We start from the raw sequence: 23071 nt of genomic DNA, 5'->3' as shown, positions 1-23071 counted from the left end.
TCCTTTTCATGTCAGCTTGAACCGTCGTTGCCCAGGCAAATAGTCATGAATAGCGCCAGATAAATTGAATAGTCGATCTGAATGTGTTGAGAAATATTGGCATGTGCCTTCATCTTGGGGTATCCAGCGCTTTTGACTGATAGAGAATATCAGAAACATGTTCTGACAATGCATACCTTCCCCAGTAATAACAAACCCAGACATCGTACTCGCTTGCCCATAATGCCGCTCCGGTAAAAACATCGCAAGCGGGAATCTCGTAAAATGTCAGGATAGAATCGAAGTTCGCTCAGATGATCAAACGCCAAAATTGACAACCAAAAGCTCTCTTTCCACCATGACTTGCATCCAGTCCACGTCGAGACTTTGCCCAGTGTTCATAAATCGCTCGTTCTGCTTCTCGTACACTGCAGCCAGTGCCTTGCGCGTAACCGTAGTGTTTCGGCCAATGCTGTTCTTCTCCATGGTGCGAATCATGTCCAATGCTTGCATCCTTTGTGCCCCATCGGTACTGGCAAAACCTGCGATAAAAGCAGGAAAAACAAGATATCGACAGTGGGCACGATCCTCGGCAAGTGCTTTTCTCATCATCTGCAGGATCTGACTCGAGGCAACCGCAATTTCGGTATTGTAGTCCGGTGAGGTCTCCAGTCGCTGTCCTGGCCACATCGACGTGTGGGACAAGATAATGCATGCTCGGTACAGGGTGGCAGCGTGCTCCAAGATCTGTTTCGGCCGATCCGGCATGCCATCGGCATTCTGGGTGATCATTGCTACTGCTGGTGTGACCCACAACTGCCGTAACGCGTCTTGAAGCTCGAAGATTCGAGATTGACGGGACCGTGTTACTTGTGCCCTCTGCTGAACGTTAGTAGCATTGAATGTGGTGTCTCTGCGATACTCGTGCGCCAGCAGTGCTAGTCGAATCGCCAAAATCGTCACTTCATAGTCGAGTGATAACACTATCGGCAATGAGTCCACTTCGTCACCATACACGATGCTAGATCCATCTAGACCGAGAGGGTATTGGTGAAAGCTGGGAGGAGGGATGTTGTCACTGTGTAGCATAGACCCAACGAATTCACCACGTCCTGCGCCACTGAACAAAGCGTCCAAATCGATCAAACAGATCCACCAGACGATAAATGGAAATCTTTCTGTGCCAAATACTTCGCGTCGTAAGAGGGATATTCGAAGAAGGGTGGAAAGGTGTTGTGACCATAGATTGGAGTGACCGGTCTCTGCTGCGGCAATCTACCTTTACGTTAGCTGCGCACCAGTTGATTAGTTTGTTACACACCTCGTAAACAAGTAACAGAAAATGAGTAAGAAATGCTCCATCTGAGGACAAATCGTTGGAGCTTTTAAGTGTGCTCTGTAATGCAGGAAGAGCTTGCTGGTAGTGCTGGAGGGCATCAAGCCTCTCATTTCCGCTGTGGCCTGCCAGACTGAGAGCAGCAACAGCCATCATGGCGTGGTATAGCTAGAATGGATGTTAGGAAAGTACCACAGCCTTCTGATGATGGCTTACTGGAGGAAACGTGTCGGCAGCACTTTCCAAGATCCCTACACTTGATCGATGCATGCCATCTCTTTGATCAAGTTCGGCAGGAACAAGTTGCCGCCAGACCACGTAGCGAAATTGTCGGAAATATCTTTCGTCCTGCCCGATGTTGATTCTCTCACTTTCGGTCATTGAGGCAGGCTCCTCCACAAGAACATTAGACCCTGAGCTTTCACTTTTTATTATGGTGCTCCTGGCGACCGGCGAGATGATCGGCGAATGGAAATCTCGAGAAGAACTAAACGTGCTGCGGCGAGCAATATCCTCAAACCTGGGTAAAACCACAATGTTGGGATCGTCAGGTACGGGTATACCTTCCACGGCAATGTCCCGGCCACCAGCACTAGCAATAGATACGGCCAGTGAAGGTCGACGTAGAGGTGAAACCAGCTCTTTCTTGATCTCGGGGTCATCGCTGTACTCTGGTAGGTTTTGAAAGCTGTCTTGGTTAAGAACAACATTGTAGGTTCCCGGACTGTATCGCTCTGCCTTCTTCTCGCGATCTTCGTCGGTGGTCAATAAAGCAAATGGTGGCAGGTCATCAATCGTCCCAGACCCAGCACTGGTTTCGGTCACAGTTGGCGAAAGTGCTGTAAATGCGTCAGCATAACAAGGAGCATGGCTGGACAAGATACGAAACTTACCATCCCAGACTGTGTTGGAAATCACTGTTACTTCCTGCATTCGTTCCCGTACGCGAGGAGTGTCATCTCGAAAAGCTAGCCGTGGGCTGTAATCGCAAGAATGGCCCAAGCGTGAGCATTGCCCACAAACAGGTCGTCCTTCATCACATTTTACTTTGCGCGTGCGACAGGTCCAACATCCAGTTCGTGATCGGGGAGGCAACCGGGCGCGCGGAGGAACACTCGGCCCTAGGTGGCCACTGCGGCTTGCGCTAGCTGAGGATGAAAGGTCATCCTTGGGAGCAATGACAGGTAACCGCGGTGGTTGTCTTTTGGAAGACTCTCCTCGTCTGTCTTCTTGCATCACCAGGGTTGTCGTTGTTAACATGAGGAAAGCAGAAGGTTGCGGTGACCAGGGCAGGGAAGGGCGCTTATGTGGACATGTCCAATGGTATTTGTTCGTGGTGTCGATGGCAGAGCTTCACTTTTTCCATACGGTCAGCCTTAAAGGGAAGAACCGAGTCGCAAATCGTGTGGTGACTTCGTGGTCTCCCTTCCGAGAGATAACGTGTGGTGAGATAAGACGCAGTCGGACCACGAACAGGTACAGCCAGCCAGCGAAACTGTGACAATGCGCATCCAGGGCCGATACGAGAAGCTTCCAGGAAAAGAAAATACTGCAACGCACGAGGTTGAGATGGTGAAAGAACTGGAAATGGAAAAGCCAATGGTCGGTGTAAGAAATCAATCATCTAACTAATTGAATGGACAAGGCACTATGTCATTGTGAATGTCCAAGGCTGTACAGTAGTGATGGGAAGTGCCACACCAAGATCCATTCCCCAACGGGGGTTTCCATGGCCCAAGATGATGGACAGGGAGTCCATGTGCCAGGCTAAAAAAGAGGAATACCCATAGTTCCATGAACCCATAGTATCTCGGCGGTAGCGAGGAAGACTAAGAAAACCCAGACCCATGACTATGGATGCGACGCAGGGGAAGGTCGGATAGCGAGGCATCTCCATCCATCATGAAGGGAGTGAGCAAAAAAAGATACCTGTACCTTAGTAGTAACGAAGGGTCCGAGGGTTTCGTGTTTGAGCCCAAACTCGACAAGACTTGCCCGGAGCGGAAAATAGTATGACCGAGGGATGCACCGGCCGCCCTTTGATTGGCTCTTTCATTTGCCTAGCGAGACGCACCGGTAATTCTCGCTGCCACCATCTTTTTTTCCTTTTCCTTTTCCTTTTCACGCAACCCAGTTTTTTAATCTGATCAACGTCGATTACTTCCTTTCAAAGTTAATCAAACATGCTAGATGAGAGACATGCCTCGTGCTCTCCTGACACTCCCTGACAACTGACACTTTAGTCACCGGCACTTTCCTCCTGTTTCTCATTGCTACCTGACCCAGGCTGCGTCACGAGAAATTTGAAGAAAATGAGATTTCTAATGGACGGCACAGGAGCGAATCACTACCCGTCCATTTCATGAATGCTTTGCCTTGCATCGTCTGTCACCCTCTACGAGGACTTCGGAAAACTGAATCTCCCCCACAATCCGATGCCTTTTTGCGATCTTGTGGGAAGATATTCCGCCCCGAAACAACCGAGCTGGAAAACCCATGCATAATTCCATGTTCGAGATTGAGTTTTGTGGGGAGCAAGGAACACGAGTCCCCAAATCATAAAATGCCTGTCAGCATGTGGCTACCGATCCACCCCCGGGGACTTGTATCGGGTACCAGGACCATTGGGCATCCATGTGGCACGGCTGCTAACTACTTAGCCTGAATGGTTCTCCAGAAGACACAATGGCTGAAAATTTGCCGGAACCGACACTGCAAGACCAGCAGCACCCCACATAACAATATCGCTAACAACGAAAAGGTGAACGAAAACGAACGCGATCTTGGAATCACAATTCCAAAACGGTCATGCAAGCCTGTGGACCACAGCATCAGTGACCATACAGAAGACATTTCACCGCTTTTCCGGCATGCACAATGATGAAGAGCGTCCTGTTCAATTCAGCCGACTTGTTCTATACTATGCCATACTCGTACCCCCTAATCCGAACCCTCGTTCCCTCACCGCTCAAAGAGAGACGTTCCATAGCTGAATGAGCTTCCACTACGGGACTAGTGGTTTCTCTTGGTCAAGAGCCGGGCGCGGTCGATGTCTTCACGTAAAGGTCTAGACCGTTCGGTCTGACTCCAATTGTCAAGGATCGCCGCTAACGGTACTGATACCCGGGGCCCTCTTTCGGCCAGGGCCACCGCCAAAGCCACACGGTCCCTGCGCAGATTTTCCGTCTCATTAGCTTGGCGGGCATCGTCACCGGCGAGTACCGCCAAAACGAGTGGCTCAAATGGCTCATGCAGGCGTTGCCCGTCCCCGCTTCCTGCCGAATCTCCCTTTGATGAGGCTGGTGCGACATCTGAGGCTGAGGCATTTTCCTTGTTAATGCCTTTCATTTCACTGTCCACACCAGCAACGTCTGCTTGTTTCCCACAATTGTCAACGAAGAATTTCGCGCCTGTGTATAGTGCTGAGTCGACTTCGCTTGATCGAGTGGCTTGCGCTTTTCGCACAATTGCAATAGTCTGGTCCAGAACTTCGGTTTCGGGATGTGAAGCTAGGATTTTGAACATGCATGAAACGATTGCGCTTGCCGTGACTTCATTGACAGTCCTGTTCCGCTATGGTTAGTGGGTGGATACAGCAAGCCTGAAGTGGAGGAGTCTTACCTTTTTTCGAAAGTCTTACCATTAGCCCCGTCAACGTCCATGGCATCCTCGTCGGTCACTTCATCTAGGGTGTCACTCAAGTATGGTATCAGGTCGCCGGTCAAATCCATATCCTTCCTGACGTCGGCAAACTCGCCGAGCGATCCTATCGCATGAGGTCGATAGGAGACATTCGTACGTTTGGCTTCACGAATTGCAATCTTCCTCATTTGCTGGCTGACCTTGTTGTCGCTCCACAACACTTGAGCTTGCCGCACAAACTTTGGGTAGACCTTGATGATATCTTCTTTGCCTTCCCAGGTCTTACCGTCCAGCGCTTCTTGAACTACCGACCAGACAATAGTCGCGCTTTTGTCCGAGTACTTCTCGTTGTTTTCCATGATCGACACCAGCTCGGCAACCGCGAAGCAGCAAGCATGTTTGATCGGCCAAAGAGGCGATTTGATATGTGTTGATATCAAACCCACTATCTCGCTCAGGTAGAGATTGACCGATCGTGAGCCACCAATGTTTTCTTTCCAGGGAACATCAAAACGTTCTGCGACTTCCTTGTCTGTGTCTCGCCGGCCAATGAACGCGAACGGGAGAAAGATAGAGGCCGAATTCATGAAGACGTCATTGGATGCTTTCGATATGGCTTGTATCATCTCTCCAGCCACGGATCGGTGAACCAGGTCCTGTGACTCGAAGTATAGCTTCTGCGCATACGAGCTGCTGGCTTGGACCTCTTTTGGCGAAGCCAATCTCATCAAATACCCCAGGGCTGTGCTGAAGGCTACACTGATAGTGGCGTTACGATCAAGAAGATGCTTTCGTGTCACCTGGACAAATCTATCCGCATAAGGTCGGAATGCAGCTTGGTGGCGGACGACTAGGGTGATCATGACTCTGCTCAGACCGACCTTGGATGGTAGCCCGATGGCAGCCCGGTAGGCATTGACAAGCCGCTGCATTGCGTCCTCCATAGGGGGCAAGATCTCTCTTGTTTTCGACGTCGGCGTGACTCCCTCCATTGCGTCGGAGGCGGTTTCAGGGCTGTCTGTGTTCGTTGTGATGCTGTCAAGACAACGTTCAATTGCTTCCGTGACAGGCGATGCATTGATGCTGGACACTCGCATCTTGTCCAACTTCTCCGTTGTCAAGCCATACTTGTCCGCATTCAAATGCAGGTAGTTGATACTCTCGTGCTCAAGAGAGCTGAGCGAAACCACTAACGTCTCCAAAATCAGAGGTGCGTAAGGCCGAAGAGATTTTGACGGGCACTTTTTGACGATCTCCAACAACGTTACAATGGCGTACTGCTGAACATCTTGTCCTGCTCCGCCCTCCATCTGCTGGATCAAGAAAGGCATGGCGTGGTTGAGCATAGTGGCAGAACGTTTCGTGTTTCCATCTCCCGTCTCGAGATTGCGGATTAACATGCTCGTCAACGTCCTGCAGAGCTTCATTGCAGCTGCGCGAACAGACTCCTTGACGTCGTCGAGCACCTTGAAGGCCACTTTCCAGATGTCGTCGAGGTACTTTTCGAATTTCTCGACCTCTCGACCCTGTACGAGATCGGCAATGGCTGCACAACTGGCTTCGCGCGCCCGCCATTCTTTGCCGGAGACAACACTCTTCAACAGGTCATCCATGATGAGGTCGAAGTTGTCACTTATGACGGCAGAAGTGTCTTTGACTAAGGCTCGCCAAATTTCGTTCATCGATCGCTGCACATTTGGATTCGGGTCGAATCGATACCGGAAGAGCTTGGGATAGAACTTCTTGTTCTCCGCCAGGTATGTCGAGTCGGCCAAAATATTGCCGAGCCCAAATCTGCCAAATGCCGCACGGCTGGACCAGATGGCGTTGCTCGAGGCCAGGTTCATGAACTTGTATACCAGACTAGGGTCTCCCATTTCCGTGGCAAGACTCACTATGTCTTTGTAAGTGGTCACAGATTGACCATTCTCTGTTGGAAGAGCGCCAGTTTCGAACAGCTGGGTGTCTTCACTGACACTACCCGACATTTTAGCCTTGCTTCCTGTGAAACTCTGAACAAGGTCCCTGACTAGGTCGTCCCGAAGCTGCTTGTCACCCTGCTCGTACACAAGACTGAGCCCTCTCGAACCTGTCTCTTGAACAATCTCGTCGCGATCATTAAGTAGCCTGGCGAACGTGGCTTGACAGTCACGCAGCTTTGACTTGATCGGTTCCGCTTCGCCGCAATACTGGATGATACACAAGAGCCAGATCGCCGCGGCCTTTTTCTGGGAAGGTTTGGTCGTCCTGCAATCTTCGACGACTCGGTCGAGAATGAGACTCATCAATTTTTCGTTGAAGCCCCAGCTCGGCAGGTCTGCATCGACGTCAAATTCTGTCATTGTCGATGACGACCGGAATCCAGCACAGGCAACAGCCAAAGATTCGCCCAACGCGAAGTGAAATTCCGCGCGTTTGACCTCATGAAGAGCGAGTATGCGATCGAAAAGTGATTCGAACTCTATTGTTTGACCTTTGGTGTACAGTATACCTAGTAGTGGGCCAAGAGCCGAGACAGCGACTTCGCTCTCCTTCTTCGCTTCAGCCATCATGGGTTTCAGGATCTCATCGTTGGCCGAAGGTCCTTCCGCCGTTGGTGTACATAGTGCAAGCTGGCGGAGACATCTAAATGCCGTTTCTTTCAATGTCTTGTTTGAGGAGGACTGTACGATGTCGGAAATGAGCTGTACCAAGTTTTGCTGACTGGAAGCTGCAGGTTCTGCACCACCTCTGAGCGCCCTTCTCGTCAGACAGAAACAGGCGCGCAGAAGATGTCCTTGGAATTTGTTCGCTACTTCTCCTACGGCTGTTTTCCAGTTCTGACAGTGTTCTAGCTCGGTTCTGGCAAGGGTTTCGACGTCATCTGATGTCGATGCAAGAATGCCGAATATTCGAGCAGCTCGTATCTGAAGACCTGCATTGGAAGCTAGCTTCGAAGCGGTCTCGAGGCCTGCCTGTTCCAAATAGGGCAGGACATCTTTCGGTGCAAGGGACAATAACTGCAGGGCGATCTCTAAACATTCTCCTGAGCCTTTCGATGCACCGCTCAGCGCTGCGCGGAGCAGCGTGAGTTTTGGCTCCAAGGCAAGTTCTTGCAGGTAGCCCCGGATCTTTACTCGGACGTCTTGATCATTGTTGACGAGAGCATCAATGCTTGAATGCCAGTCCGCCGACTCTTCCGGCTTGTGGGTCGTCGAGCTGAGCGCATTGCAAACAAGGACGTTGCGGCAGAAGGTCACGGCAGCAGCTAAGACAGTATGGCTGTCGTAACATTTCACCTGCTCTGGCTCTGCTTCGAAGAACCGTGTAACCAGCTGGTCCAGGTCGGGCAGAAGGAGCTTTTCATCTCTGGCCGAGACCCCGACAAGTCGTGCATTAGATGCGTGCCAGTAAGGGTCGAGCCCTCGGATACCTTCTTCGCTGACTTCTCTTCTATCTGAAGACGCCAATGCGAGAACGTTCATGAACCGCGCATCCACATCATGAAACGGCAGGCACTTGTTGGCGAACCTGACGGCAGGATATCGCGTGCTGTTGACTGTGGTGAAGTAGTAAATCGGGTCTTCCTGGCCAGGCAATGCCAGCACGTTCCAGAGGAGGAGCTGCTTCAATCTAGACATGGACTGGTCGTCGAGGTTTGTAACTGTATTCATGACGCGGCCAATAGCCTCTTCGACACTCCCTCGAATGTCCCTTGTAGTGTCGCAGCGTAGACTCGTAAATAGCCACGTGATCAAGTCGAGAGTACGAGTATCCGTCTCGGCATCGTCCCATGTGATCAAATCTTGGGTGCGATCTTTGACTTCGGGATCGTTCCCAGGGGTGTCCTTCTTGACGGCAGCTAGCAACCCTATACTCTCGTATGCCTTGGCGCGAAGTTCCATTTCCGCGGCTGAGGACCGATCGGTCATCGCTGGCCAGCCCTGTCCTTCGATGTATTCTTTTAGGAGGTCTTGGACACGGTGGCTGATGTTTCCGAGGTGTTGGCCCACGCGGACCACCCACGTCAAGTATGAGAACAGGGCACTGCGAAGCTTGGCAGCCTCCAGACCTGTTGCTGCTGCTGAAGAGCCATCGGTCATAGAAGATGGATGGAGTTGTTCTTGAACCAGAGACAGGACTTTTTCGGGACGGGTCGTCGATTTCTGGCTGCGAGACAGGAGTGTGAGAATGCGTGTCTGCAGTTTTGGCCGAGATCGATCGTACAGGGTGAACAAGGCGTCAACGTTTTGCTCGTCTTCGAAGTCGAAATTGAATTGCTTGAACATGATGTCGCTGGTGGTCAAAGCCGCGGCATTGGCGTCGACGGACATGATGACAGCAGGAATGAAGCGTTGTTGGTCTGTGAACAGTGGTGTGCACAGGAATTTGGCTAGCGGTGGGACGACCTCCGAGCGACGGTTGTAATTCGTGTTGTATACTGCTAGGATGTCTGCATTCTCGGGCTGGGTGTGTGGATTCTTGGGGTCGTAGAAGATGAAATCGTTGATGCGACGGGCAAGATGGTCTGTCTGTGGTGGTGTCAGGGAAAAGGTCTCCTTCAGCGCTATTTCTTCCTTGCTGCCTCGCTCGGGCAATTTCCACTGACGCAGGATTTCGAGCAGGAAGCCGAAAGCTATGCTCCACATTTTGGTACTGGTGGAATCATGACTGTCCTCTTTGGGAATGGAGAACTGTAGGACTCCGGGTAATGTCTCGATCGCCTGATCTGATTTTAGTCTAGGCAGACCGAGCTGGATGTATAGAAGACCGAATTGTGAGACGGACACGTTTGTCGCCTCGGAGTATGTCTTGACAAGGGCTGCGACGGGTAATTGGATATCCGTGCTGATTTTGAGGCGCTGATAGACATAGCTGCACACTTTGAGGGCGAGCTCTCGATTTTTCGGTACAGGTGATGCGAGCTTCAGCATGAGCGCCGGGAGGAAGCGCAGGAGGATGCTTTCCAGTTTTGTATCCGTCGAGGCCGAGGCGATGCGGAGCTCGAGTTGCGAGATGAGGTTGTACTCTCGCTCCGCATCGGCTGGGGCTGGTGAGGTCGCCGCCATGTTGAGTGATTCGAGGACACTTCAGTCACAATGCAATATCATGGTTTGGGTTCTTCCATGCGACTTGTTCTGGAGAGCGGCAAAGACGGTATTTTGAATGTGGCTCGAAGCAGTAGATGACAAAGCGACTGGGATTGTATGAAGAGGCAGGACTGTATTGTCAAAGAGTACAAGAAATGAGTGCAGACAATCCCAACATTATACTGGTCTTCACCTATATCACTCAACGCGTCGAGGAGGCAACAAGGGGTTCGTCATCATGTCATCGAACGTTGCGATTCTAGTATTATCTAAAACATCACGAATCGCCACGTCGTCGACGGAAGCCTTGCGGGCAAATCTACGCCAAGAACGTTCCTGATTCGTGGATTATGGATTGATTCTGGTGTCGACAAGGCTGAATATCAATGAGAAGCACCCCTAACTTTTAATCAAGCACATTGCGCACTTCGTATTACAGGCTAAGTCGTACTTCCGTGTTTCGGCTTATCAACATCTCGGGGGCAAGAACGTAAACAATGCGGGAACCTTGGGACGGGTCATGGGCCGCAAGATTGTGAAGAGTGCTGGGTAACTTTACGGCTGGAAGCCATGGCTGGAGGCGTTGCGTGCGATCATAACCCTTGTGCACCTGTCGTGGAAGGTGTCGCAAAGGACTGCTGAGAGGCAAAAACGTGTCGTCTATCCACGAGCATAAGACTGGTTGAAACCCATCGAGAGCTGTCATGACGATTCGAGGGTGAATTTGATTCAGAAGTCTGACTGGATCATGGAATGATATTGCGACGCATATCGATCGCTGCAAGAAAGGTTTTGCTGACCGTCGTTGACTTTTCGATTGTCCCTGTCAGACCCCATGGTCCTTCTCTCTAGTTGGAACCATGACCGACGCCTGGCTGCAGAAATAGCGAGCCTGGATAAATGCGCGAGTGACTCTCAAACACGTTCTCTTCCCACCTACCACCTGACTTCCGGAAATGTCGTTGTCTCCTTCATTTTTCTCATTCGAATCAGTCCTGAAATAGCTACCACCGGGACCCGCTCCATTTATCGCAGTCTTCTTGCTTCTCTTTCGGACTCGAGCAGGCACAGAATATCGTCGACCTTGACTGTTTCACGCATACTTGTCAGTACATATTTCTTTGTACACAGAAAGAACCACAGGCGTGCTTCGTACCTGGTCCCTTGACGTTACGGATAATGCTTCGGCTCGTGTCATCCATGAATTCGACTCTGACTTGTGTGACACCACCTCGCGAACCTGGGTGAAACCACAGTCAGCCTCTGTATCATTCCCAACTCTCTTGCATTTCTGTGCGCATACCTGTTCGGCCGAGGACTCTGGTGACCTTGACGAGCTTGACGGGAACTTTGCCGGCTTCCATCTTGGATTTTGTTTGGAATTGCGGGATGAGTATTCGAGGGAGAGCTATGGGTGAGTGAAAGATGCGGCAGGAGAACACTGGTCGGGTTGGAGTAATCTTCAATGTCGTCGATGTTCAAGAACAGAATTTTGGCCTGATTTGCGCAGTGGGTTGCCAAGACTGACAGAGTGCCAAGTCAAATCCCTGTCGAATCACGAGTCAGGTTTTCTAGAACCAATCATCGGGTATGACTCCCGTCACATCGAGCTCTTGCCCATAGGTCATGGCAACGAACTTTTTGCATTGCATACATACTGACTAATATTCGAAGGAAGTCTCATCGTTTATATCATTTTCACGGTGCGAATCTGGGAAGGTTGCGCTCGCACCATTTACGTGTCGGACGGCAACGATTCTGGGTACAAGAAGAATATTCCGGCAGAGAAAAAGTCTGCCGAAGCACTCTCAACTCCAATAAGAGTCACCAGGAAGAATATCCCACGGCGTGATGGATCTCGTCAATCACTTATCCGACCGGCTACTCTTCGCGGTTCCCAAAAAGGGTAGACTCCAAGCCGCAACCCTAGACTTACTGGCCGGGTCAGACATTCAGTTCCGGCGAGAAACAAGACTTGATATTGCGCTCGTCAAGAACCTACCACTGGCGCTAATTTTTCTGCCGGCAGCAGACATTCCGACATTTGTGGGCGAAGGCAAAGTCGATTTGGGTATCACTGGACGAGATCAGGTCGCCGAGCATGATTCACGACTAGCACTTGGCGAGCAGTCAGGAGTCGAAGAGGTTATGGACCTCGGCTTTGGGAAATGTAAGCTGCAAGTACAGGTCCCGGATAAAGGCTCGATACAGAAAGTCGAGGACCTTGTAGGCAGGAACATCGTCACGAGTTTTACAGGGCTTGCAGAGGACTATTTCGCGCGCTTGGAAGGTATGGGGAGCCGAAAGGAGAGCATCAACGGCACAGCGAGTCCAGTGCCCAAATTGAAGACCAAAATCAAGTTTGTTGGTGGCAGTGTTGAAGCAGCATGTGCGTTGGGAGTCGCTGACGGCATTGTCGACCTGGTCGAGTCTGGTGAGACAATGCGTGCTGCGGGTCTCAAAGCGATTGATACGGTGGTCGAGAGCACGGCAGTCCTGATCAAGTCGAGGTCTGTGTCGAATGAGAAGTTGGTCAACTTGATCGCTGCGAGAATACGAGGAGTCATCACCGCCCAGAGGTACGTCCTGTGTCAGTACAATGTTCCGAGAGCCAAGTTGCCCGCCGCCACAAAGATCACGCCCGGCAAGAGGGCGCCCACGATCACTGCCCTTGACGAGCCGGACTGGGTTGCCGTCAGCTCAATGGTGGAGAAAAAGAATATTGCCACGGTGATGGACGAATTGACTGCAACGGATGCAACCGATATCTTGGTTCTAGATATTGCCAACTCGCGGACGGGGTGAACTGAGGGTTTTCTGGCATGTCAATGGTTTTAAAAGGGCTAGAAGGGACCTGCGTCGAAAAATCGCATATCACATAGACAAAACCGTGGATCTGGATTTGTGGAACATGTAAGGAGTAATTGGATATATGGTGCCACGCAGAGAGCGAGCTTGAGGACAATAGATTCTGAGAATTGTATCGCTCAGTTCCTGATACGTTCCAGCAGGCACAGCATGCCATACCTACGGAACTATCGAAACAAATGAATGCAGTACATACCCCCTAGATAACCTTTTTGATACGTGTATTCCACCACCATTTGAGAGGTAGAACACTCCCAGCATCCTTGTCCTGCACGGGTGTCGAAGTGCATACTGTAAAAGGAGCTTTTAGCGTTGATTGCTCAATATCGGCCCCTAGCATAGCCGAAATACGAAGACTGACATCACACGTAGGTATGTGACTAAGCCACACTCCCTCGCTAGAAATGCGACCACCATCCCTCCATATCCGTAATGCGATCAGGCAACGACTTTCTGTACTCTGGCACAGTCGTATAAACACTCATCGCGAGTATTGTCGTCCGTCAAAGCATGAAACATTACAGCAAGCTCATCAGTCGTTCCCACGCAAAGCCGAGCGCATCCTGTAATGGCCAAAACAGCGACAGTCACAGAAGAAGTGGCCAGAGACCCTCTCATTGTCCGCTTGATAGTGGCACCGGTTCTCTTCATATCGTTCTTGATCTCTCTCTTCTTCATTGACCAAAAGACATATGGCGGGATCTTCGGCAATTCCAGCAACAAAGACGGATACTACCACTCCCACCAGCGCAAATTGGCTAAGCGAGAAATGGACGATGCCTTTCAGCTGCGCCAAAAAGTGATAGCTGCAATGTGTGTGTTGGCCGCAGTCTCTGTCGCCCTCGCCGCGTGGGGAGTTGAAGCGGTTTGGACCGTGTGGAGGGTCAAAACATGAGTGATTCGCCGTGGCGTTGCAATCTTCGAACAAGGCGTAGGCGCTTCGAGCTTTTGGATATTGTATGTGTGAAAGGTCCAATTGTTTCTCTCACTTTTCTGGCGCATCTGGAAGGTTAAGGTCGTTAGCAAATTGTCCAAGGGATATGTCTAGGCATGTCTGGGAGCTTGTAATGTTGGCGGACAACATGTGGCCACAGCAACACATGGACCTGGCCTCTTCTGCCATTCGAGTCCGATAGGGAAAACAGAACAGCCGGATTTTGATGATGAATATGCAGTTGGTACTTACCTGGAAGTCGTTCAATAACATATTTTCCTCTTGCTACACTCATGATAGGCACACCGGGGATCTTTCGAATTCGTCGCTTGAGATCTCTGTCGTTGGTCGCAACAATGTAAATCTTATGCCTCATGACTCGGTCGACAATACAGTCATCGGCATATGTGCCTTTGTGCCCGCATTTCAAGCGTTCCCAGCGTTCATCTCTCGCAATACGCAGCGCAATTCTGTACCTCTGACCCAGCTTTTCGAGCTCACTCATTACACAGTCGCTGATCACAGGGATACACTTCGCATAGAGGCAGTCCATCATGGTAGGTAGCATTTCAAGTTTCTTTTGTACCGTGTGGGAGAGAAAGTTCGTGTCGACAAGGACTTGGTAAGGAGGCACCAGAGCAGTATTGTACTGAAAGAACAGGGCTGATGACACTTGGGGTCTGTGACCTGTTAGCAGAAGTCGATTTCATATCCTGCAGGCGACTTACACCTCGCGTATTACATCGTCGTCCTTTTTCTTTTGTTCTGCGTCCTTGCCAGTCTCTTGATTCTTCTTGAGGCGAGCATCTCGCTGACCGATGACGCGCTTCACCTGGGCGAACTTGCGAGTCTTCTTGTTGACGCCCATTCTGGCCGAGACGAGGAATGGTGTGGATGTCTTCTAGTTGATTCGACTTTCTAGGAAATGGCAGTTTGCCGCAAATGAGAAATATTTTGTGACGCCGCGGCCTTAACCAAAGAGTCTCTAGAGTTAATGCCGGAACTAAACCGAGACAAGCGTGGAGAAATATGCCAAAGGTGAGTTTCCAGGCGATCCTGTTTCTCCAAAAGAAAAACTTCAGCCACAATAATTCTCACGTTAGTTCAGCCCCGCCCGCCCAAAATACCAGGCACCACAGGCACCAAACGGCTAGGGACCACTTAGAGTCTCAAATGTGAACGCGCACGCCCATCCATGATCCGACACACCCTTGCTTCGCAAGCAATGACCTTTCATAACAACAGACCTCTCTCCATTCTTCCTGTACATAGTCAACTCACACTCACTTTGCACGCTGCATATCCTCAAACATAATAGCCAGTACCTCAGTACCTAGAAATTATACAATATGGTTGCATCAACCAATACCGCCTTTCCCACGCTTTCGGGCGGCTACAATTATCCTGCTCCTACAGTGCCTCCGACGGCTGGGGCCCCTTACCTGGCTTCATCTCAACTTCCAGAAAACTTCGTCTTCATAGTCGTCGGCGCCGCACTGGCCTCCGTTGCGCTACTGATCTTCGTTTGGAGGGTAGTGATGTCCTGGTCCATCAATCGCGCCTTCAAACGTGACGCAAGGAGTGGTGCCGCAGGCGGCGCAGTGTCCTACACACCACTGGCGGAAGACCTCAAGAAGAATCCTGCAGCACAATCCGGGCATGACATGACAGATCTGAGTAAACTCCCTCGCTCGTTCTCGAATGTACCGAGTTTGTTCTTCTCCCCCACAGCAGAAGTCGCCAAACAGTCTCAACGGCCCCCTAGTCAACATCTGCCATCCGGGCATTATCGCGACGCATCAAGCACTTACCGTGGATGAGCCTTGTCCTTCGGTACTGTCATAAAACTCTGCACCTCTGGATATTCGAGGATGCTTGGATGGCCAGGTACGGACACGGGTATTCTTGCAAATGACTTGGGCACCGATTGGTCGTGGGAAGATGAGGAATGACAGAATCGTCGTTGGCCACAACGTTATGACAAAGACGGCTATTGGCCATACCAACATGCTTTTCCAATAAGTGGCTTAGATCTTTCGATGGTGATGCGGAGGCGATTCACCAGTTCGGTATAACCAACCAGGCCATCCTCGAGAGTATCGTCAGACATTGTTATCAGGAGAGGACGCCGCCGCGAACTCTCACCGACTTCGTTGTCGACTTGCATATTTTGCCACACCACGATACACAAGTCAACAGCGAAGGCCACCTTGGGTCGTGCAAAAAGTGGCAAAAAGTCTGGCTGGTCCTCTCGGACCCTCTCTAATTACCTCTTCCTGTCCTGCTGCTTTCCTAGGTCTCAAGACTGAATGCAAGACTAGACAAGTCGGACACGCAACACAACTTGTCTAGAAGAGGCCCAACCAGCCAGACCACGGCATCGCCATCGCCATCAAAGTGGGTGCCCACCATTGGTGTGTTGCTTCTTGGAATTATGGGCAAATGCATAGGGCAATCTCGGGGATATAAAAGATCAAGGCAGGATTTCAGTGGTGTGGCAGGATCAGAGTATGGGAAAGCGGTTCATGGCAATCAGTGTATGGCTTTGCATTATCTTGGACATTGACACTTGGACATTCAGCAAGCGCTCGACATCTTCTGTCACTCCATGGGAGTGTGTATTAGGACATTTAGCGAGGCGTTCTGGTATGGAAACATCTTCACGTAGACATGAAAATATCAATGGGATCTATTGAATCTATCAAGCTCGTCCACTCAAGATCCGGGTAGCAGAGAGTGCCTTCTCCCATACGGAGTGATATAGACAACACATTGTATGTGGTCGGGTGGACATGGTCGTCCTGGTGCGAACAAGGACTATACCCACACTGACCAATCAGAGTGGACCAGAAGCTTGCCGCAGATATATCAACATCTTTCGACATAATTCATTCCGTCTTCACGTCCTCCGCCCACGACCTCCCTGTCGCCGCTGAGTCAGTCATAATGTCGGCGACATCGAAATTAGCCATCCGACGTACGATTGACCTGTCGGCTACGCATATCCGGTGCCAGCGCCGATGGGCCCGCGTCCACGATGTCCGCTTTGTCACCACCCACCGTGACCAGGAGCGTATCATAGACAGGTACAAGGAGAAACTGCAGCAGAAAGCAAGGCAGTAAGTCTACACATGACCCAATGCTGCGAAACGCGGGGAAAGACTAACATATATACGAAGGGAGGGCCATGAATCTATTTCCTCGCTGAAAGAGGCATATCAAGATAAAATCAAAGAGGCGAGGCGTACTGCAGCGAAGCTTCCCACCGTTCCATCAAAACCATCCTCAACAGCAAGCGAGTCTATGTTTCCACAACCTCCACCTCCTCCGCCTACCCCACAAGCAGCACCAGCACCGCAGGCTAGCACGCAAGGCCAATCCAAGTCAAATGCTCCAGGCATCAAGCCACTGTCATCCTACCTCGACCTAGAAAAAGTGTCTTCTTTACCGAAGAAAGAGGTGGAATACATATGGAGACTGCGGCATGCCAACGATCCCTTGTCCCTTTGCGCCGTCGTCCCCCTCGAGACGTACCACCGACTCTACCGGACAGCCAGGACGCATCCTCAGTTTGTCCTTCCTTTGCCTCGGCCTGCAGCAGAAGATGGCAGCGGAGACGTAAAACAATCCCCAAGTGGCTTTGAAGGAGGCGAGCGTTCCGCCGCAGACATCCACTTCCTTCAATGGGGTTTCCATCCTCCTGCTGGCACTCCTCCCAGTCCAGAGGTCAGGACTGCGAACAACCATACCAGTACCGTCCTCTTCACACACCTGGCTGCCTACAAACTCCACGGGGCATATGCGCAGCCGCACACCACCATCACCCACCATCTGGACCTCGCCGACTCCCATGGGATTGTTCTGCTCAATGGCTCGGTCGTTGACGGCCGCGGCGTCAGCGTCGAGGAAGGCAGGTGGCTATTAATGTGCCTCCAAAAGTTCTATGACCATGAAGGTCACGGCGCCGGTGTTGGTGGCGAGAAGCGACAAGGACTGCTGAAAAAATTCAGCAATGGTGACCAAGGTTTCGACCTCGAAGAACTGGTGGATGAAGCTGAAAGGATCTCATAAGGATATTTCTTCCGCCTTGCGTACTCCATCAGCTCCAAAGCTCGTCCCGCTTGACGTCTGTGTCACCCCGCTGGACGTTCTCTTTCCGGCGACCTTTTAGTACCTCCTGGACCAGAAATTCCCAGATAGCGTCGAAATAGCCCGCCTCTGCAACCGTTGAGTTGTGGTCGCCATTGGGGAACTCTTTCCAGATCTTTCTTGTGGGACACGTCTCGTACAGAGTCTTCATCATTGACGGCGGCACGATCTCGTCCTTGCGACCGGACAGAAACAGAATTGGAATGTCTTTGTCTGTCACTTTGGCCATCAATTCCTCCGAGTTCCACCTCTGATGGCAGAGGTATGCAATAAACTTGGCTGGTGGCATCACACTGGGGATCAGTTTCCGAATAGACAGGAAGGTGTTTTCTAGGATCACGCCTGCGATGTCGCCGGCCTGCTCGTTGGTCTGCAGCAGCTTCACAACAAGCGCACCACCCAAACTTTGGCCATACAGAACGATGTTTGTCTTTCTCAGCTCTTCATGGTTGCGCACATAGTCCAGTGCTGTCTGTCCGTCGATGGACAGTCCGTTCTCATCTGGCGAGCCAGTGGACAAACCATAGCCTCGATACTCTACCATGAAGACGTGGCAGCCTAGACTTTCGGACAGGACTTTGCCAATGGGGAGTCGATGGCCGACATTTCCGGCATTGCCATGGAAGGTTATGAGAGTGATATTCTTCTTCAGCGAGGGAGTCGGGGGTCGAAGGAGATAGGCGTGCAGAGTCTCACCGTCGGGCGTAGGAAATTTGATCGACTCTGCTTGTGTGATGTTGAACTGTTCGGGCGTGGGCACGTTCGTCCGCGCACCAGCAGGTAGATTTGCGGGATAGATGAGGTCGTTCTGTTTGAAATAGAGGAGACTGCTGCCCAGAGCGGCGAGTCCAGAAGAAGCGAATATAGGAATGCGCAGATAGGAGAACATGGTAGTCAACGGGTTCGACATGAGGACGCAGGGTGAATTAATTGTCTTGATCACGATAAGGGGTTGTCCGACCAGCGTTCAGACCCCAAGAAAACAGCGAACGACTAAAAATGTAGGATTGTTTGCAGTCAGGGATATGAGGCGCCTTCTATCGCAACGAGAGTAGAAGGTGTTTGCTCAAGGAACATGAACAACAAACCGGGCACATGAGTGGCGTAATTCGAGGCTCGAGCGAGGATAGTCGGCGGAGAGCCCCAGCCGGGAACTGGAGCTAACTTGGTGCATCTGGTCACGCCGCTTTGGCTGAAGCTTCAATTATCGGAGTAAACGCGTTCTTGGGTGCCTTTCCTGTGTACTGACACTTTCCAATTCATCGTCCACACCACCTCATTCCCGACTCGCCATCCTTCATCTGCACCTGTTGAACCCAAATCTGCGTCTCGTTCCTCTCATCTTCAGAAGCACATCAGCAATTTGACTCGGTCGCCCTCCTGCAAGCCTCGTTGTATCTCTGCAATCATGATCGGACCCGGTACGGGCATGCTAGGCGAAGATGGCATTCACGTGGACATGAATCATCTCAAGTCGGGAGAAGTCAACTTGGGAACGTCAATCATGGCAATCAATTTCAAAGACGGAGTCATACTGGGAGCAGACAGTCGGACAACCACAGGCGCATATATCGCAAACCGAGTGACGGACAAACTCACACAAGTACATGATACCATCTGGTGCTGTCGGTCAGGCTCTGCGGCAGACACACAGGCTGTTGCAGATATTGTGCAGTACCATCTGGGAATGTACGGCATCATGAACAACGAGTCACCAACAACACAAACGGCTGCTGCACTGTTTCAAGAGCTATGCTACGAGAACAAAGACCAACTGAGGTAAGGATACTCATACCCGCAACTCGGAAATACATACTGATAGATCCCCAGCGCCGGCATGATCATTGCTGGCTACGACAAACGCAATGGTGGCCAAGTCTACTCAATACCTCTTGGTGGCTCGCTGCACAAGGGACCGTATGCAATTGGTGGATCTGGTTCGACCTACATTTACGGTTTCTGTGATTCATACTGGAAAGAAGGAATGACGGAGGAAGAAGGCATACAATTTGTGAAGAGTGCTCTAGGAGAAGCCATCAAATGGGATGGCAGTTCTGGTGGCGTGATTCGAATGGTGGTTCTCACAGCGAAGGGAGCCCAGCGGCACTTGTATCTCCCAGATCAAGATTATCGAGGACCTGGAACGAAATAAAGAGGATGTGCATTGACGGCGTCAAGGATCATTTGGGCTCATGCATTCAATCGGGCAGGAAGGTTGTGATACATTAGCATACCCAAGCAAAAAGCAACGGACGTCAACACTAGGCGGTAAAGCCTGAACCTATCAGTTGTTCGGCCAGAGGGACCTCTCAGCATCAACCACGGTTACAAGCCAGCGGCCTGAATTGTAGTGGGCGTAGTAGTCTTGATGCCATACGTCCTCGTCTTGATCAATTTTGGGGGGGTTCTACGCGATGCAGTACCAATATATTATTATATTTGGATCATAGGTACCTAGGTAGGAGTGGGTATCGAGCCCTCATGCAAAATGACGCCAGCAGCCTTTTTGGCGGCACAGGCGGTAGCCAGGCTGGCACTGGCAGCTGGCACAAGCCACTATTTGACGACCCTCTTTTGACGCCCCAGCGACGAATCCTCGCCCTTGCAATGCCCCCGTCGCCCGGCGTCCATCTGCTGGTTGTAGTTTCACGATCCAACCCGTTAGTTGGTTCTTACTCCTTGGTTGTTCTTACCAGATTCACTATATCATTCACTCTTCCCTCTCCGTTGCTGTATCGGAGTCCTTGTCTCGGGTGATCGAGTTACACGCGACAAGTGACCTTCGAACACCCCAGACGACCTCCGGCATGTCTTTGGTACGTTACGAACGATTCGTGTCCCCCGCGTTCATCAAGCACATGCTAGCTCCCACCCTGCCCAACCGGCCGACGTCCAGGTGCCTGCCGCATGTTCAACCACAGCAAAAGGGAGTGTAGTCTGCATCTTAAAGCCTTGCAGTGACACGCTGCGTTTTCGCAGCTGCATGCAGGTGAAATTGCTTCACGCCCCTCTTGTGGGTCGACTTGTCTGCGACTGCACTGCCTTTGCGAAAAGACACTCTTGATCGGGCTGTATATTGTCAACCGACCTGGCATACTCGTTCTGGATGGCACAGCTGCTTTGGCGTACCCGATGAAGACAGTCACTGACATACCTCATTGCAGACAATAGACGCGACCGGTTGAGATGGGCTCATTGGTGATCAGCCAAGTGGCGCCGGCACTCGGTCAGCATCCCTATCACCACATGATGGTCGACAGCAACTCTCATCCAGACGAGGCCTCGACTGGTTCGTCGCGAGCGAGAAGCGCATCTGCTTCTACGGCAATACGCCAGCGAGACGAAAGCGCCGCATCAGCCGGCTCAACCACTCCTACTATCCACCAACCCGCGGAAGATACATCTACCCCAGTATCGCATCCTACAGAACATGAGCCAAGAAGTGCTCGGTCCTCCGCATCCCCTCAGCCCTCATATCATCCACAAGATGTCAACCAACACAGCCGCGGCTTCGATCAGTCAGGCTTTCCTCTATCGAGCGACCCCAGAGTCGTGACAGCCTCACCACCCTCGCCACGATTACAGCCCACATACCGATCGACGAGATCTCTAGGCGGCTCCGAAGCCACGTCCCCTAGCCGCATCAAAGTCAGGGACCTATCACACATACGCAGTTTTGCGAGTGAGGAATATCTGGCGCGGCCTACGCTTGGACGCTCGTCCAGCACATTTTCGGATTCGGGAAGACAATATGAGATCAGTGCAATGCCAGTAACGGACATCATCGAAATGGTCGCAGGGCTGCTCACGAGAATTACCACCACAAACGACAGGCAACACGAGCATCATCGACCGATTCCGCTGACGGAAGAACAAAGCCACCTAAATCCCCATGCATCTTGCGTTTTGGCATTTCACGGGAAGAATGTTCCAGGAATAACTATCCTGAGTTATCTGAGCCGGATACATAAGTACTGTCCGACCACATACGAAGTCTTCCTGAGTCTTCTGGTCTATTTCGACCGCATGACAGAGATGGTCAACCGAGGCCTTCTGGGACATGGTAACAGACGACCTAATGATTCGCCTGCGACCGCTCCAGAATCATCGACACCGGCAGGCCGTTCGCCCATGCCCATGAACGTCGATAGTCCTCAAGAACATCACGATATCAGTGCCCCAACCTCAGCGACCTCCACTGGCCCATCAAATCCATCCTTATCACAACAACCTGGTACACCAGGCGACTTGTCCCAATTCTTCGTGGTGGACAGCTACAATATCCACCGCCTAGTGATTGCTGGAGTCACATGTGCCAGTAAATTCTTCTCAGACGTCTTTTACACGAATTCGAGATACGCTAAGGTAAGTCTGACAAGCGCGGACTGCGTGTACAGCAGTTACTGACATTTCGACTACAGGTCGGAGGTCTGCCGCTGGCTGAACTTAACAATCTCGAACTTCAATTCTTGCTTCTCAATGACTTTAGACTATCGGTACCAGTGGAAGAACTGGAAGCGTATGGCACCATGCTAGTTGAGTTTTACGCAAGAGAACTCGTCGCGCAGCAGCAGGCTGCTCAAGCTGCACAAGGTGCGGCACCGTCACCAGCGCATTCAGCAGACGGCATGTACATGCGGCCACAGGCTGGATCACGATCTTAGCCGCACCTATCTGCACCACCGAAAGCACAAGTCATGGTTGTGCGAAATTCATAATGTTTCGAGTCCATAACAACAACGGTGCTTCATGTATCAGCGAGCTTGGATCTTTTTTACGCTTATCGCTGGGGGACTCGCACTACCACTGCGATATCATCACGACCTGCGCTTACTCCGAGTCGATTTCTCTCAGTCAAGTCAATCAGCAATCAATATGATCAAAACTCAAATCGATGTTCGTCTTCCTCATGGCTCTGGTTTCGGCTCAGTCGCGTTCTACCTCGATCCTATCGGGTCTGGTACGGAGCTATGGCTCTTCTGGACAACATCTTTGTTGCCCTATCTATCCCACATGCCGGCGTTCGCGATGTTTACTTACGCTTATTGGTCTTTTTCCGCTCACTCAATTTGCTTCTTGGGCGGCACGTCAGTG

General features: G+C 51.2%; 11 protein-coding genes across 11 annotated transcripts; 6 read left to right on the top strand and 5 right to left on the bottom strand.

The window, feature by feature from the left end:
• Positions 1–297: 297 nt before the first annotated feature.
• On the bottom strand, positions 298–2248 carry EDD37DRAFT_652801 (fungal-specific transcription factor domain-containing protein; the record flags this gene model as incomplete). Its single annotated transcript, XM_062818482.1, has 4 exons — positions 298–1254; positions 1301–1483; positions 1532–2154; positions 2209–2248. The coding sequence occupies 4 exons, from the start codon at positions 2246–2248 to the stop codon at positions 298–300; spliced, it is 1803 nt and encodes a 600-aa protein (XP_062667325.1).
• Positions 2249–4327: 2079 nt separating this feature from the next.
• EDD37DRAFT_611952 (proteasome stabiliser-domain-containing protein) lies at positions 4328–10005 on the bottom strand (the record flags this gene model as incomplete). Its single annotated transcript, XM_062815321.1, has 2 exons — positions 4328–4880; positions 4937–10005. The coding sequence occupies 2 exons, from the start codon at positions 10003–10005 to the stop codon at positions 4328–4330; spliced, it is 5622 nt and encodes a 1873-aa protein (XP_062667324.1).
• A 1047-nt stretch (positions 10006–11052) lies between these two features.
• EDD37DRAFT_652799 (40S ribosomal protein S28) lies at positions 11053–11390 on the bottom strand (the record flags this gene model as incomplete). Its single annotated transcript, XM_062818481.1, has 3 exons — positions 11053–11114; positions 11183–11266; positions 11330–11390. The coding sequence occupies 3 exons, from the start codon at positions 11388–11390 to the stop codon at positions 11053–11055; spliced, it is 207 nt and encodes a 68-aa protein (XP_062667323.1).
• Positions 11391–11679: 289 nt separating this feature from the next.
• Positions 11680–13317, top strand: EDD37DRAFT_115978 (ATP phosphoribosyltransferase). The gene has a single exon (XM_062809284.1). The coding sequence runs from the start codon at positions 11878–11880 to the stop codon at positions 12829–12831; it is 954 nt and encodes a 317-aa protein (XP_062667322.1). The 5' UTR covers positions 11680–11877; the 3' UTR covers positions 12832–13317.
• EDD37DRAFT_115858 (uncharacterized protein) lies at positions 13148–14185 on the top strand. Its single transcript, XM_062809282.1, has 2 exons — positions 13148–13903; positions 14088–14185. The coding sequence occupies exon 1, from the start codon at positions 13463–13465 to the stop codon at positions 13787–13789; it is 327 nt and encodes a 108-aa protein (XP_062667321.1). The 5' UTR covers positions 13148–13462; the 3' UTR covers positions 13790–13903; positions 14088–14185.
• EDD37DRAFT_115949 (rRNA-processing protein FCF1) lies at positions 13835–14858 on the bottom strand. Its single transcript, XM_062809283.1, has 3 exons — positions 14557–14858; positions 14081–14508; positions 13835–13896 (listed from the first exon to the last, which is right to left on the bottom strand). Exons 1-3 carry the CDS (start codon positions 14694–14696, stop codon positions 13880–13882), a joined length of 585 nt encoding a protein of 194 aa, XP_062667320.1. The 5' UTR covers positions 14697–14858; the 3' UTR covers positions 13835–13879.
• A 145-nt stretch (positions 14859–15003) lies between these two features.
• Positions 15004–15733, top strand: EDD37DRAFT_115779 (uncharacterized protein). The gene has a single exon (XM_062809279.1). The coding sequence runs from the start codon at positions 15178–15180 to the stop codon at positions 15646–15648; it is 471 nt and encodes a 156-aa protein (XP_062667319.1). The 5' UTR covers positions 15004–15177; the 3' UTR covers positions 15649–15733.
• Positions 15734–16703: 970 nt separating this feature from the next.
• EDD37DRAFT_115784 (ATP synthase mitochondrial F1 complex assembly factor 1) lies at positions 16704–17913 on the top strand. Its single transcript, XM_062809280.1, has 2 exons — positions 16704–16947; positions 17008–17913. The coding sequence occupies exons 1-2, from the start codon at positions 16775–16777 to the stop codon at positions 17897–17899; spliced, it is 1065 nt and encodes a 354-aa protein (XP_062667318.1). The 5' UTR covers positions 16704–16774; the 3' UTR covers positions 17900–17913.
• On the bottom strand, positions 17914–19121 carry EDD37DRAFT_115787 (Alpha/Beta hydrolase protein). Its single transcript, XM_062809281.1, has one exon. It carries the CDS (start codon positions 18885–18887, stop codon positions 17928–17930), a length of 960 nt encoding a protein of 319 aa, XP_062667317.1. The 5' UTR covers positions 18888–19121; the 3' UTR covers positions 17914–17927.
• Positions 19122–19191: 70 nt separating this feature from the next.
• EDD37DRAFT_638081 (proteasome component PRE3) lies at positions 19192–20567 on the top strand. Its single transcript, XM_062817079.1, has 2 exons — positions 19192–19756; positions 19808–20567. The coding sequence occupies exons 1-2, from the start codon at positions 19386–19388 to the stop codon at positions 20127–20129; spliced, it is 693 nt and encodes a 230-aa protein (XP_062667316.1). The 5' UTR covers positions 19192–19385; the 3' UTR covers positions 20130–20567.
• A 471-nt stretch (positions 20568–21038) lies between these two features.
• On the top strand, positions 21039–22756 carry EDD37DRAFT_115693 (cyclin-domain-containing protein). The gene is made up of 2 exons (XM_062809278.1): positions 21039–22342; positions 22399–22756. Exons 1-2 carry the CDS (start codon positions 21164–21166, stop codon positions 22639–22641), a joined length of 1422 nt encoding a protein of 473 aa, XP_062667315.1. The 5' UTR covers positions 21039–21163; the 3' UTR covers positions 22642–22756.
• The last annotated feature ends 315 nt before the right edge of the window (positions 22757–23071 follow it).

Source organism: Exophiala viscosa (genome assembly GCF_022695815.1).
Source record: "Exophiala viscosa unplaced genomic scaffold EDD37scaffold_10, whole genome shotgun sequence".
Taxonomy (NCBI): domain Eukaryota; kingdom Fungi; phylum Ascomycota; class Eurotiomycetes; order Chaetothyriales; family Herpotrichiellaceae; genus Exophiala; species Exophiala viscosa.
Note: the sequence above shows the minus strand (reverse complement) of the source record. Positions and strands in the feature narration are given on the sequence as shown.

What these genes read in the sequence shown, in the direction of transcription:
- EDD37DRAFT_115978 (XM_062809284.1), top strand. Translation starts at nt 11,878, where the DNA reads ATGGATCTCGTCAATCACTTATCCGACCGGCTACTCTTCGCGGTTCCC.
- EDD37DRAFT_115858 (XM_062809282.1), top strand. Translation starts at nt 13,463, where the DNA reads ATGGCCAAAACAGCGACAGTCACAGAAGAAGTGGCCAGAGACCCTCTC.
- EDD37DRAFT_115949 (XM_062809283.1), bottom strand. Translation starts at nt 14,696, where the DNA reads ATGGGCGTCAACAAGAAGACTCGCAAGTTCGCCCAGGTGAAGCGCGTC. An exon ending in GACGATGTAATACGCGAGGT is followed by an intron (nt 14,509 to 14,556) that starts GTAAGTCGCCTG and finishes AACAGGTCACAG; the next exon opens with ACCCCAAGTGTCATCAGCCC.
- EDD37DRAFT_115779 (XM_062809279.1), top strand. Translation starts at nt 15,178, where the DNA reads ATGGTTGCATCAACCAATACCGCCTTTCCCACGCTTTCGGGCGGCTAC.
- EDD37DRAFT_638081 (XM_062817079.1), top strand. Translation starts at nt 19,386, where the DNA reads ATGATCGGACCCGGTACGGGCATGCTAGGCGAAGATGGCATTCACGTG. An exon ending in GAGAACAAAGACCAACTGAG is followed by an intron (nt 19,757 to 19,807) that starts GTAAGGATACTC and finishes ATAGATCCCCAG; the next exon opens with CGCCGGCATGATCATTGCTG.
- EDD37DRAFT_115693 (XM_062809278.1), top strand. Translation starts at nt 21,164, where the DNA reads ATGGGCTCATTGGTGATCAGCCAAGTGGCGCCGGCACTCGGTCAGCAT. An exon ending in CGAATTCGAGATACGCTAAG is followed by an intron (nt 22,343 to 22,398) that starts GTAAGTCTGACA and finishes TTTCGACTACAG; the next exon opens with GTCGGAGGTCTGCCGCTGGC.
- EDD37DRAFT_115784 (XM_062809280.1), top strand. Translation starts at nt 16,775, where the DNA reads ATGTCGGCGACATCGAAATTAGCCATCCGACGTACGATTGACCTGTCG. An exon ending in CTGCAGCAGAAAGCAAGGCA is followed by an intron (nt 16,948 to 17,007) that starts GTAAGTCTACAC and finishes ATATATACGAAG; the next exon opens with GGAGGGCCATGAATCTATTT.
- EDD37DRAFT_115787 (XM_062809281.1), bottom strand. Translation starts at nt 18,887, where the DNA reads ATGTCGAACCCGTTGACTACCATGTTCTCCTATCTGCGCATTCCTATA.